A 14,384-nucleotide genomic window follows, 5' to 3' on the forward strand; every position below is an offset into this window, starting at 1 on the left:
CAGTAACAGGAAATATACCTCAAGCTGGAGAAATATAAATATACTTTTGAGAAAAGCCTTAATTTCTGAAAAATATTTAGAATTCTGTCAAAAGTGCTGTCTTTCTATATTTTAGCTTCTTTGTTCCGTATGTTCTCTCAAACTCTGAATTTTCTCAGCTTTTAAACTCTCTTAACAAGGAAACTAGCTTTTTGAAAGCACCTGGACATATGACCATAGCCTGGCTTTTAGAAAATGCACAATTTTACATTTTTCATGTTCATATCCTTTGAATTAAAACCCACTCCCAAAGAGTACTAGATGTCTCCCCACCCACTCCACCACACTACCTCAATCCAATAGTATACTGCATGTCAAATTCATATCAGGGAGTCTAGGACAATGGTTTCCCTGTAAACCTCGCTGAAGCAGAAGGAAATGCAAATGTTGGCAGGTAGACAAATTTCACAAAGATAATCCATACTTAACAAGCTCAAGAAAAATGCTAAATTCCAAAATATAGAAAACTTTACCTGGTTCCAATTTTATTACTTTAATTGCTGCCAGTTCACCAGTGTTAACATTTCGAGCCTAAGAAAGAAGAAAATAAAAATTTTATTTAAAGGTCATATTGGGTTAACATTTGATTCTTCAACAATATGATCAATAAGTCATAGTATTTTAATTTACATTTTAAAATGCAATAGTAAAATTAGGGAATTTTTTGATGATTTAACTTATTCATGGTTTAAATCAGATGCTTTAGAATTAGGATAAAGCTAGTTTGGATTTTTTTTCAACTAAATGATTAAACACTAAGAGATCCCTAGGTCAAGGTGAGAAAGATTCCAGATATGTGAAAGTATTTATTAAAGTGCTTTTTCAGAATAACAAAAAAAGGGGGCAGCTGGGTAGCTCAGTGGATTGAGAGCCAGGCCTAGAGACGGGAGGTCCTAGGTTCAAATCTGGCCTCAGACACTTCCCAGCTGTTTGACCCTGGGCAAGTCACTTGACCCCCATTGCCTACACTTACCACTCTTCCACCAAGGAACTAATACACAGAAGTTAAGGGTTTAAAAATTAAAAAAAATAAAAATAAATAAAAAAATAAAAAAAAAGGAACAACAAACAAACAAACAAACAAATAAATAAATAAACAAAGTAGTATTTATTTTGATGGGAGAAAAAAACAAATTGTGGCATATTAATGTAATAAAATATTACTTTACTAGGGGAAATAGTAAACATGAAGAATTCCAAAAAACCTAGAAAGATAAATTGGTATCTACATGTAACAAGTATATTATAAAAGGATAAAAAGAAAATTACTCCAAAAAACATGATATATGAATGTAATATTAATATATCAGAAGATAAATATGAAGAGTATCTAGATGACAAGAATGGTACAAACTAAAATCAGTAGAACCAAGAGAAAAACATATACATGTCAAAGTAAATAGAAAAGCACAACTACAACAAAAGAAATTGAGTGCTGTGGAATTATAATGAGTAAGCCTGGAAAAGAGTTGAAAATATGCTCTTGCCTGTCTTCACTGAGAGGTGGATGGATTGATGTGGAATATGCATTTGGTCAGTATTTCAGGGTTTTTTGCTCAACTATTTTTTCCTCTTAATCTTTGTTATCAAAGGAATATTCACTAGGGAGGTTAGGTTGAAAGAATTATATCTGGAAATAACTATGATGTAAAAAACAAAAAAAAATCATTTTTTAAAAGAAAAAAAAGCCTAGAAGTAGCTAGCTATTGTATGACAAATAATCAGAACAGACACTTTGTACCTTTTAAATATATGTGATCTGGCAACTAACTACCTAGCAAAGTATCCTCAGAAGATAGTTTAAAGATATATTAAATACTATGTGTCTGCCAGGCACTGTGTTAAACACTAAGAATACCAAGAAAAGGTAAAAACTGATCCCTGTTCTTGAGAACTCACAACCTAATGGAGGCACAACCTGTGAAGAACTATGAATAAACAAGATATTTACATGATAAATTAGAGATAATCAACAGAATAGTATTGAAGGGGACCAGAAAAGGCTTCTGGTAGAAGATGAATGAAACCAGAGAAGTCAGAAGATAGAACAGAGGAAAGAAAAGAATGGACTTCAGTCACAGGAGATAACTAGTGAAAATTCTCAGTCAGAAGATAGAGTGTCTTGTTTGAAGAAAAGCAAGGAAGGCACAGTTACTAGACCTGAGTATGTAGAAATGAGTAAGGCTTCCTTCATAAAAAGTCTGGGTGGGTAGGAAGGGGCCAGATTATGAAGGGCTTTACAAGCCAAAGGCTTTTATATTTGATCCTGAAGGCAACAGGGAATTGGTGGAATTTATTCAATATTTGAATGACATTAGACCCATGTTCAGGAAGAACACATAGGTCTCAGGTTAAAAAACTCTGCCCTAGAAAAATGTGTTTAAAATCTGAATAAAGAATTTAAAAAGCATGATTTTATACTCAACCCTTCTTAAGGAAAGAGATCTTGCCACAATTTTTTTTTTTTGGTGGGATGCTGATTCAAGTGGTAATAGTATATGCAGGTAATAGTTTACCAAAAGAAAGATTCTATATACAAGGTTTTAGAGCTGAAGCATAACTGACCACAGGAGGGCACAATTTGCTAGTCACAAAAAAATGATATAAAATCTCATGTCCCAAATAGGTTTTGTCAGTATTGTAGCAATAGTTGATTTGCTAATAAAATCAGCTGATCTTTAACAATCACAGGTAAAATAAAGTTGTCAGCAGGTACAATTGCTTTACCAATATTTAATATATGCATTTTTATTAAATGCACATGCGATTTCATGTATAGCACGCTCCCAATGAGAAATTTCTTCTATGAATGTGATCCAAACATGCTCTGCAACTCAGTCTTGGTCTTCCAAACTCTGGGGCACTGTCTATCAGACTGTTTATCAGACTCACAAAATGTTAAGAGTTAAAAGAGAGCTAATTATCCTTTAGGCTAAGCCTATTACTATAAGAAGCCATATGCCTTGCCCAAAGTCTCATTCTCACTAAAGAGTAGAATCTGTCTACTATTTCATGGTCTATTTGACCTCGTTAAGTCTCTTAACCTCCTTGGGCTGCATTTTTCTCATCTCCAAAATTAGGAGGGTTAGAATACAGGGTTTCCGGGGTGCCTTCTAGCTCTATAAATTATAAGAATCTCCTTGGATTTTAAACTAGAGTTCAAAGCTTTAAAGTAGTGAGATTTCTATCATAACACATCTCCTACTTGTAAAGAAAATTATTTAAAAGATCTTTCAGTCTGAAATTTGTCAGTAAGCCTCAATTTCCTTTAGTATAACGCAAAAGGAGTGAATTTCAAAAAAATCAATTCTTTAGCATCAACTAAAAAGCATTCAACTAAAAAAAAATTTTTTTTTTTTTGCCTTTTCAACTCTGAAATATTTTCTGGCATATGACTTAGCTGGCAGGACATTAGCTAATCACTAAGAAAAATGTTTCAAACTATTCTTCAATATGTTTTATAAGAAAACTCTGATATGTATAGCTTCATTTTTGAATAAACAAGTCAACAAGTAAACTTCAACTTCTGAATCTTAACCATAAAAATTTATTTTTAATCATTATTATCATATTCATCATTATGACTAGAAACTTTGGTGTTTTGTCTAAAAATTATATTCTACAAGACTCTGAATTGACTCAGTAGTCAAAGATTCATAAAGAGAAATAATACAAATAATATAATTTAAAATTCTGAAGTTGAATTATTCTCTCATGGAGCTTCATAATTATTCTTAAAAATGCAAACTAGGCATATGGCACATAACTATAAAATATTGCTTTGTAGAGAACTAAACATCTGTAGGGTCCTAGCAATGCCTTACAAGTAAAACAAACTAAAATTTGGGGTTGATTGTCTTCTAAATAACTAGGCAAAAGGTAAAGTCCATAAGATGATGGTTCCATCTTTCCAAATCTCTCATTACCTAATCCCATTAATCTATTTCTAAGATAGGAAGAGAGATAAAAAGGGAATAAATTATTTCTATCCCACTTTATATCATTCTTAGGAGAAGGAATAGTGCATACATAACCAGTATACAACAACTGTACACATTTATTAGATTTCAAAAAATGATATGATGTGATATATTTGAGTGAGTCTGGTGAGAGCCTGGAGATTCAGGTCTGGCCTTAGTTTAGATCAGTGATGATGAACCTATGGCACGGATACCAGATATGGCACACAGAGCCCTCTGTGGGCATTTGGCCACTCTCCCTCCCCACCCCCAAACCCCAGAGTTCATTACAAGAAAGGCAGAGGGAGTGGGGCGGAGCTGCTCCCCTCGCCTTCTCCACTGTGTCTGATGATATTGTTCACATCACCCCTCCCTCTGCCCAACAGCCCAATGGGAGTGCTTTCTCCCACCCCTGTGTGGGGTAAGGGAGGGGGTAAGCAGGTGGTAGCCCAGGGCACTTGGACTGGGGGGGGGGGGGTGAGGAGGGCACTGTTACTGGTTTAGATGATCTCCCAAAGGCAGATAGCTCCAGGGCTGCTTCAGGATTTTTAATCTGGTCATCTTCTTTGGAAGCCATACAAATTGGGGTTATTATCTCCTGAGTTGATTTCATACTGGAAACAATATTTGTTGACCCCACAGATGGAAAATTTTAACTTTCCATCAATGTAGATAATTCTCTTCCCTGTGGGACTCCTCCTGTATGAATTCTCCCAGAAGGTGTATGAAACATGCTTCAAGTCTACCAGATTTCTTGATATTACATGAATACCAAATAAGCACACAGGTTGCCTAAGAATTCTCTCTAACCACAAGACTCACCCAACTTTTCCAGTCACATTTCTCTGTGGAGAGACAAAAGTTCACTGGAATAGGGGCAGCTGGGTAGCTCAGTGGATTGAGAGTCAGGCCTAGAGACAGGAGGTCCTAGGTTCAAATCCGGCCTCAGCCACTTCCCAGCTGTGTGACCCTGGGCAAGTCACTTGACCCCCATTGCCCACCCTTACCACTCTTCCACCTATGAGACAATACACTGAAGTTAAGGGTTTAAAAAAAAAAAAGTTCACTGGAATAGACATGGTAAAAGAAATTCTCTCCTACCTATGTGATCCTGGGCAAGTCACAACCCTCACTGCCTAGCCCTTAACACTCTTCTGCATTGGTAAGGTCTAAAAAATAAATAAATAAATAAATTCTCTATCCTCTAGGAATTTACAACGATTATAAAAGGAAGTAAACAGTGGAAAGAACCTTAGATATCTAATGGCATTCCCTCATTCTGCAGATGAGGAATCTGAAAGATCCCAAAAGAAAGACAAGAAAAGTAAATAACAATACAGGGTGATGATATATTATGGTTAGTAGACATGACCTGAATTAAAATTTAGCAAAGACAAAGGAGAGATCAGATAGGCAGAAGAATCATGGGAGAACAATGTTAAGAAAACCTAAAGAGGAGTAACTATCTGGAAGAGTACGATCGACAAAGTCAAAGGCTCTAGAGAGGTCACAAAGAATAAAGACTGTGAAAAGGTCTTATATTTGACAATTAAAGGATCACTGGTAACAGAAAAAGGGACATCCCTTGGAGAAAGTTTTCCCAAGAAGTTGAGCCAGGAAGGAGAGGATATCTCTGGTACCTGAGAGGAGAGTCAGATAAACTGAGGGTTTTTAAAGCTGGAGGAAGACATAGGCAAGTTTGTAGACATCAAGGAAGCCGCCAGATAAAGGGAGACACTGATGTTAGTAGAATAAGGATAATGGAGAAGGCAATTTATTGGAGAAGATGAAGTGGGATCACTTGTGCACATAGACAGTTTATCTTGGTAAGGAGAAGAGCAATTTCTTCTTGTATACAGGGGTGAGAGAGAAGATATCCAAATGATGTGAAATGAATAAGAGCATTTAGCAATGATCTCATTTTTTTTCAGTGAAATATGAGGCAAGGTTCTCAACTGAGAGGTTGGGCACAAGAGATGCCACAGAATAGCTATTGCAGTGGGGATAAAATTTATTTGGGGTGGAGGGAGGGGGGTAAAAGGACTGTCTTGCAACTGTGAGGGCCCATATCAAAATATGTAATATAAATAAATTTGTAGTGGACCTAATCAGCATGGCTTCATGATATTCTCAAGCTCCATTCAGTAGGAGAGAGGAATAGAACAAGGCTGAGTGAGCAAATGGTGAGAAGATTAAGATAAATTCTGTATCATTTTCTTTTTGATTCTTTTACAAGTAATTTGTCCTGTAATCGATCTTGTCCTATAACTACTTTTGTTCTGTAATTGCTCACATCACGACTCTTTGTTTCTAAATTTGGTTCAGATTCAGCTGGCCTGTAGTGTGTTAAGTTTAAAAATTCAGCTCTGCTGCTAATCATTGGCCTATGCTCACCTCATGGAATTTAACCGACCTTGGGGAATGCATATGAACTCTAGGGAATTGGGCTTAATATTTTTATGCTATCCTTCAATGATGTCTGGTTTGCTTTCCAAGTGTCTAACCAACTATCTTATACCTAGTCTTAGAAAATAAGCACTTCTGAGTCTCATGACAGAAGAAAGGGAATTGTTGCAAGCCCCAATTACCAAACTTCCACAGTGCCTTCAGTTCTGTAACCAATCATGTTGCCCTCACTGCTTATGTCATTTATTCTGTTCTAATCAAGATCTCTCACAAAAATGGAGGCAAACCACTGACCCATTTGTTTAGAGACAGCATGCCCCTGCTAATAAATGTTACCTACCTCAGAGAATTGCCTCAGTTTATCCTTTTGTTAAATTCCATTCACTATATGAGAATAAGCTTGTTGGAGCTTACCAAAGAAAAAGAGGAAATGGGGGAAAGGAGATTTGAATATCTAACAGCAGTTTTCAAATTTTTTGGTCTTAGGATCCTTTATGTTCTAAATTATTGAAGGCCCTCCAAAGATCTTTTATTTATGTGGGTAATATCTATCAATATCATATTAGAAGTTGAAGCATGGTATCATTACAAATCTTTACCCTCTAGACTCCTGTAAGAAAGTCTCAGGAGTCCTCAACCCCACACTTCTGAGAACTACTAGTATAAAAATTAGTATTGGGTGGAACTTGTTCACCAAAGGGTAAAAATGGAGGAGGGAGGAGAATACAAGCACTCTAGGGGCAATGTTCTGGGAAAGAACTGAAGGGCAAAGAGATGGTAGATCATAGTAAAGAATAAGAATACGTATAGGAAGAGTCAGTCTAATGCAGAAAGAATGACAGCATATTATGATCAGATAAAGGAAATTTAAAGGTCATAAACACAGAAGCACAATATGTGTGGGTCATAGTAAAATCAAGGGTCTGAACATTTTTGCATAGCTAAGGTAGAATAAAGGAGTAAGTCACAGGAAAAAAGTAAAGTGTAGAACTGGGAAGTTAGGGAGTTTGAGGGAGTATTAACTAAAGTCCCTAGTAAGGGGTAAAATTTGGGGAGGAATTAGAGGCTACAAGCTAACCAATGAATGGAGGAAGGAAAGTGTCATGGTAGTTTGTAGATAAAAGCTACCAGAATCTCCATAGATTTAAGTTAGTGCATACTAAGTTAAGATGTGTGTATGGTTTCTGCCAGCCATTCCTTTTCTCCTAAAATTTATATTTAAATTATCAAAAGTAGTATAACTTTCTTTAGCCTTTAAAATTTACAGTGCTGAACAATCTATAGTCAGAGACATATACAAGTTCAAAGATCTACCGAAATATCAAGTAAAGTATCCTTATTGTTTTAAATTATACTTTATTTCCTTTCCATTAGCCAAAAAAACCAGTAGCTAGGTAGCACAGTGGAGGGAGCAGTGGGCCTGAAAAATTGGGAAAGCTTATCTTCCTGAGTTCAAATCTAATCTCAGGCACTTGGTAGTTGTAAGATATTACTCCTAATGATAGGGTCCCTCATATTAGAATATAAACAATTTTTCTTATTCATTTCTTTATGAATATATTTGTTTACCTTTTTCTATTTCTCTTGAGTCCTATGTTTGTAGTTCAAAGTTTCTACACAGTTTTGATCTTTCCATCAAAAATGTTAGAAATCCTCTATTTCATTAACAATCCATTTTTACCCCTGGAAGATTATAATCAGTTTTGCTGGGTAGATTACTCTTGGTTATAAATTATATATCCTTTGCCTTCTGGTAAGCTTTCCAGTCCTTCATGGTGATAGCTACTAAATCATGTGGCTCATCAGTACTTGAATTTCTTTCTTTCTGGTTGCTTGCATAATTTTTCCTTTGACCTGGAAGCCCTAAATTTTGGCAATAATGTTCCTAGGAGTTTAAAACTTTTTCCTAGTGAAGTGACTGATGAATTTTTCTATCTTCACTTTTCCCCCTGGTTTTTGAGAGATCAGAGCAGTTTTCTAAATTTCTTGAAATAAGGTGTCTAGGCTCTTTTTATGACTGTGGTGCTGAGGTAGTCCAATGATTCTTAAAAGTTTTTTTATTCAATCTCTTTCCAAGGCAGTTGTTTTTACAATGTCATGTCTTACAGTTTATTTTCTCCGAGTCTTTTGACTTTTGTTTTAATAGTTCTTATTTTCTTATGCAGTTAATAGAGCTTCTACTTGTTTCATTCTAATTCTCAGGGGCTTTGTTACTTGGGTAGGTTTTAAATATAAAGTGCCAATCAATTCTATTTCCAATTCTTTTTTCCACAGCTCTCATTTATTTCCAATTTTTTTCCTCTAGTGACCTTATTTAATTTTTAAAAACCTTTTTTGTCTTTTCAAGACTACTTGTGTATTTAGTGTTCATCACACCTCAACAGTATTTTATGGTAGAATTCCTTTTTTTGTTTGCTTATTCTTCCAATCCGCTTCTTGATTATGGAATTTTTCTTAGGCATACTGCCTAAGACAACAATATCTGAGCTGTTCCTGTTGCTGGTTTCTTGGGATACTGAGTGTCACATTCCAGAATCTTAGGGATGGCTTAGGCATGGAAAATTGCAAGACTTTTGTGCTCCTAAAGATCCAGGACAAAAATCTAATATTGCTACCTCTCTTGTTTGAGCTTACTTGGGTCTGGGTCTGAACAGGCCTCTGAACTTCCTCTGAAGTTCAACACACTGTTGTTGAACTCAGTCACTATAATACAGGTAGAAAGCTCTACTCATTTAGAATCACCAGGTGCTCATGTTTACTGTTCCCTAAATTCCTTTGCATTTCTATTTCTAACTATACCTTCTGGTATCCATTGTTTTTACCTCTGTTTTGCTTTGGTCTCCCCTTTTTCACAAACCTCCACCCACCACTTCCAAGGCTGTCAATATTGACTTTCATATGGTTCAATGGCCCTTTTCATCACTGATTTATCAGAATATTCCTTTTCTTCTGGTTGGAGAAGCAATCAAACTCAAAGAATATCAGATGTAATCTTTGGTTCTTGGGAGTCTTTTTAATTTCCTCTTTACAAAGGAAGGGAACGGAAAGGAAGGGCAACTAAGAAACAGAGAAGAAAATATTAGACTATAAGCTCTGAGAGAGCAGTTTTGTCAGATTTTGTCTTATCTAGCCCAGAACCTATTGCTAATGTACTGCAAAGAGTAAGCAATTTCATGTTTTTTAAGTTAATGATGCTATCATATAGTTGAGCAAGCCAATCCTTTTTAATTCTCAGTCATCTCTAAAGGAAGTGTGGCAGTAAGGCATAACCAAAGAAAAGCTCCTGCCTTAGGGTTATTTAAGAGGAGGAGGTGAGGACAAAGGGACAAGAAAAAGAGTTTTTAAAGGGTAGATTCAAGTGCTAATGGTTTAAATAGCCTTTTATACAGAATTTTTGTATAAAATATAGTGGCAAACTAAACGAATTAAGCCATAATTCAGTAGATAACCTAAGTGGCACAATATTACATAAACAAGGATGAGAACAGAACATTGTATTTTTATGAGATTTAGTCCATTTTTTCCTATTGAAAATGAGTGGATAAGAATTAAGGTTTTGTAAACTGGAAAGAGAACATGGAAAACTGCATACTGAGAGTGAATATGAGGAAATGTTGATGGATCTCTACAATAACATCATATATAGGTACCAAATGACAATTACTCAAATTCTTTATGTACTCAATCATCTACAACTCTTTGGCTATCATAATACACTATGCACAGTTAATTCAAGGACCTAACATGTTTTATTATAAATTATTGTTCAATGAAATGATGAGGTGGTATCTATGATTCAATAACAAAACATTAACATAATAATATGGTGTTTTAAAGTTTACAAAGTTTTACAAATATCTCATTTGATCCTCATAATATCTGTGGAAATAGGTACTATTATAATGCTATTTTGCAGATGAGGAAACTGAGGCAGGCAGAAGTTAGGTAATTCACCCATGTCATAGTGAATAAGTCTCTGAGTCTGGATTTGCACTTGGATCTTCCTGATTCCAATTCTAATGCTCTATCTACAACAGCTGAGTGAGCCATATGTCTTTTCTCCTAGTTTTCTTAGTTATTGCAAATTAAGTTCTGATGACTTTGAAAGTATGATGATTAAAAAAAACAACCTTAGCATACTGTATTAAAGACTTTTATCATCATTTCAGAGAACTCATTTCAAAATAGTTTATCCCCTAAAAGTTTTATACCTATAATAAAAAGTATTTGTTTTGGTGATACCTTTTTGATTCTTCCAAACATTTGCAGATCAATCAAAGGTCTGCAAGTTTAAGTAGAATAGTTATATATATATATATATATATATACATATATATATTGATATCTTTTTGTCAAATGATATCTTTTCCAATGCAGAGAGGAGAAAAGGAAGGGAGAAAGTTACCTGGGAATTTTAAAGTTAACAGACAAATGAAGAAATAAATTTAAAATTAAAGAAACAAATATTTCTAGTTTATGAGTAAGATTTTTTGGCATTCAATCAACTTTCCTGATCATTCCAGAGACAACATGTGGGGACATCTTTACTCTATCCAAAAATTCACAGTATCAGGGGACCTAGGAGATCATTGGATCATAGATTTTAAAAGGGACCTTAGAAACCATCTACTCCAACTCCCTCATCCTATTGATGAGGAAACTGAGGCTCAGAGATTGAACTATTTGATGAAGGCCCTACAAGGTGAGAAGTAGAGCTAGGAATAGGAATCTAGGTCCTCTGACTCTCAAATCCATAACACTTTTCCCTGGACCATACAGATCAGACACTCAAAGAAGATAATGCTAGTTTGGCAAAATGCCCAATTCTTCCTCAGTGCAGACAGCAGGAAAAGTTCTGGAGCTGCTGCTGGTTTTTCTGTTTTGTTTTGTTTCAGAATCTTTTGAAATTTTTTATGTGTAGCAGACAGAACCTCCTACTTTCTAGCAGGAAAACTATTTAAAAAAACATTTCATAGTAATTCAATTCAATAAACATTTATTAAGCCCCCACAGGGTGAAGACCACTGTGCTAGGCACCACAGAACTTTGTAGGAGGCAGTACAAACAGACAACTAGATTATAAAATATTTCATGAGAATGCATGCATTAGGAAAGTGGAAAGTGCTGTGTGTGGTCTGAAAAAGGGCTTTTTCCAGAATTCAATTGAATTCCATAAGTTTTATAAAGTACCTGTGGTAGTTGCTGGGTCAGAGAGGGCTTCATAAAGAATGCAGATATTTAGGATAAGCTTTAAGAATCAGTAGAAATTTAATAAGTAAATAGAAGTAGTTGAGATATGCACCTGCAGGTAAATGGTACAGTTGATGGAACACCTGGCCTGGGATCAGGAAGACCTAAGTTCAATGTGACTTCAGACATTTACTAGCTCGGTGACCCTAGGCAAGTCACTTAACCTGCTTTGCCTCAGTTTCCTCATCTATAAAATGAGTTGGAGAAGGCTACCTCTCCGGTAGCTTTGCCAAGAAAACTCCAAATGGGGTCAGGAAGGATTGGATACTCCTGAAATTACTAAATAGTGATGAGATATATCAAACATAGGGAACAGGATAAGCAGAGTCATGGAGGTAGAAGAAAGGAGACTGGTGCATATAGCAGGTGGCCAGAGCAGTAATAGGAGACAAAACTGGAAATGCAGGATAGCAACAGCTTGCAGAGGGCCTTGAATGGTAGGGAGAAGAGGCTGACATCACAGTAGACAATAAGGCACCACAAAAGATCTTTTTTAGTTGAGTAACATGATGATAATATCATGGGATCATAGTTTTAAAGCTAGAAAGGAACCTAAAATCATCTAATCCAACCCTTCATTTTACAAATGAGCAAACTGGAGGCCCAAAGAATTTAAATAACTTACTCAAGATCACACAGTGAGTGGCAGAGATGCATCAATGCAGATGTAACAGTGACCACCCTTGGCCACACAGCCTAAAGGCCATGTGTGTTAGTTACATTTCCCCCCTCCTTCCCCCTGGGGTTTCTGATACCCTTAAGGAGGGTTGAAGTGTCCTTGCCATTGGCTTGAGCCTCCACCAATTGTATTTCCTCCTGTACTCCAGCATCCCCCTGTGCCCCAGATCTATTTAAACACTGAACAGTTGGAATTAAACAATTCCTTAACAAAGGAATGTTTACTTCAAAGGTATAGCAAGAACAAACATAGAAACATTGCTCCCCTCCCAACACCTTGGAGGCATAATCTGCCCTCTTGTTCAGTCCCGTCTGACTCTTCATGATCCCATTTGGAATTTTCTTGGCAAAGATATTCGGGAGGTTTCCCACTTCCTTCTCTAGCTCATTTTACAGATGGGGAACTGAGGTAAACAGGGTTAAATGATTTGTCCAGGGTCACACAGCTAGAAAGTGTCTGAGGATGGATGTGACCTCTGGAAGATGAGTCTTCCTGACTCCATAGGGCTGACACTCTATCTGCTGTGCCACCTAGCTGCCCAATCTGCCCTCTTACATGACCTCAGTCTCTGGAAAGAGCTGGAGAGAGGGATTAGGGTCACTGATTAACTCAGTCCTTATGGTTCTACCTAGTGCCAAGTCCCCAGACCTTTTGGCTCAATTCCTGGCATCATGAACACCTAAAAAGGACAAATCAATTGCCTCATAACCCAAGCCCATTTCTTGGGACCACAAGGCCTAGAAAAGGGAGAGAAGTCTTTTCCCACACACACAACTTGGGTAGTTGAACCTATTTTTTGGATGAACAGGACCTTTACTCACCCACCAGACACTACCTGAAAGAACAAGAAACCAACCCAGTATAGTAATTTTTTAAAGATGTGACCCATTCCAGATGGTTAACATTGTTGGTCCTTCCTTTTCTAAGAGGAACAGTGGCATCATGGGGTGATATCTTGACGTGTATGAATTGGATTAAAATGAGGCAGAGTTCTACAAAGACATCAGCCTCACTCTTTCTTCCAAAGTCATCCCAGTCCAGTGGCCAGACAAAAGTGAGGACTATTGGTGATAGCCTGAGATGTAGTGGATGACCATGACATTGTTGAGGTTTGACCAAACTCCAAGTGCTCCACATCACCTGTTTCAGCTACCTTCATGACAATTGGAACAAATTGTTTTCACCTGCCCACTCTGCCAGGGGAAGTTTCACATGCCTAGAGTAGATACCTCCCTAACTAACTAGGCTTAGAGTCAGGAAGACTTGAGTTCAAATCTGGATTTAGACATTTACTAGCTGCATGAGCCTAAGCATGTCACTTAACCTTGTTTGCCTTGGTATCTCATCTGTAAAATAAGCTGGAGAAGGAAATCACTCCAATATCTTTGCCAAGAAAACCCCAAATAAGGTCACCACGCACTGGACATAACTGAAACGACTGAACAACAACAAATACTCCTCCTCCTATCTGGGTCACATACAGGAGTGGGGCATAGCCTCTATTCTCACTGAGCTCACAGTTTAGTCCGGGAGATCAAACCTATATAGAAAACTCAGATGCAAAGTAGGATGAGATAAATGTGTAAGAAAGTCATCAGGAAATGTTGGAAGGGATGTGAAAAAAATTGGACACTGACATACTGTTGGTGGAACTATGAACTGATACAACCATTCTGGAGAGCAATATGAAACCAAGCTCAAAGGACCATGAAACTATGCATTTCCCTTTGATCCAATGGTACCACTTCTGGATCCATATTCCTAAAAGATCAAAGTTAAGGGAAAAGTACCTCTTTGTACCAAAATGTTTTTAGCAGCTCTTTTTGGCAAAGAACTGGAAAACTATGGGGTTATCCATCACTTGGAGAATGGATGAACAAGTTGGAGTATAAGGTTGTATTTTGGAATACTATTGTGCCATAAGAAAACTACAAACAGGATGAGTTCAGAAAAACCTGGAAAGATTAAGATGAACTAATGCAAAGTGAAGAGAGCAGAACCAAGAGAATAATGCAATGGAAATATTATACAATGATCAACTAAGAAGGACA

At 36.7% G+C, this 14,384-nt stretch overlaps 1 protein-coding gene across 2 annotated transcripts in view; it reads right to left on the reverse strand.

Annotated features, from left to right (window-relative positions):
• The window catches only part of MAP4K3 (mitogen-activated protein kinase kinase kinase kinase 3), a 206,858-nt gene that overhangs the window by 141,700 nt on the left and 50,774 nt on the right, over nucleotides 1-14,384 (reverse strand). For both annotated transcript variants that reach the window (XM_044663275.1, XM_044663274.1), the window contains exon 2: nucleotides 513-570. In XM_044663275.1, the coding sequence (XP_044519210.1) occupies nucleotides 513-570 (58 nt within the window). The remainder of the gene's footprint in view (nucleotides 1-512; nucleotides 571-14,384) is intronic.

The sequence above is a fragment of the Gracilinanus agilis genome, chromosome 2, assembly GCF_016433145.1.
Source record: "Gracilinanus agilis isolate LMUSP501 chromosome 2, AgileGrace, whole genome shotgun sequence".
NCBI lineage: Eukaryota > Metazoa > Chordata > Mammalia > Didelphimorphia > Didelphidae > Gracilinanus > Gracilinanus agilis.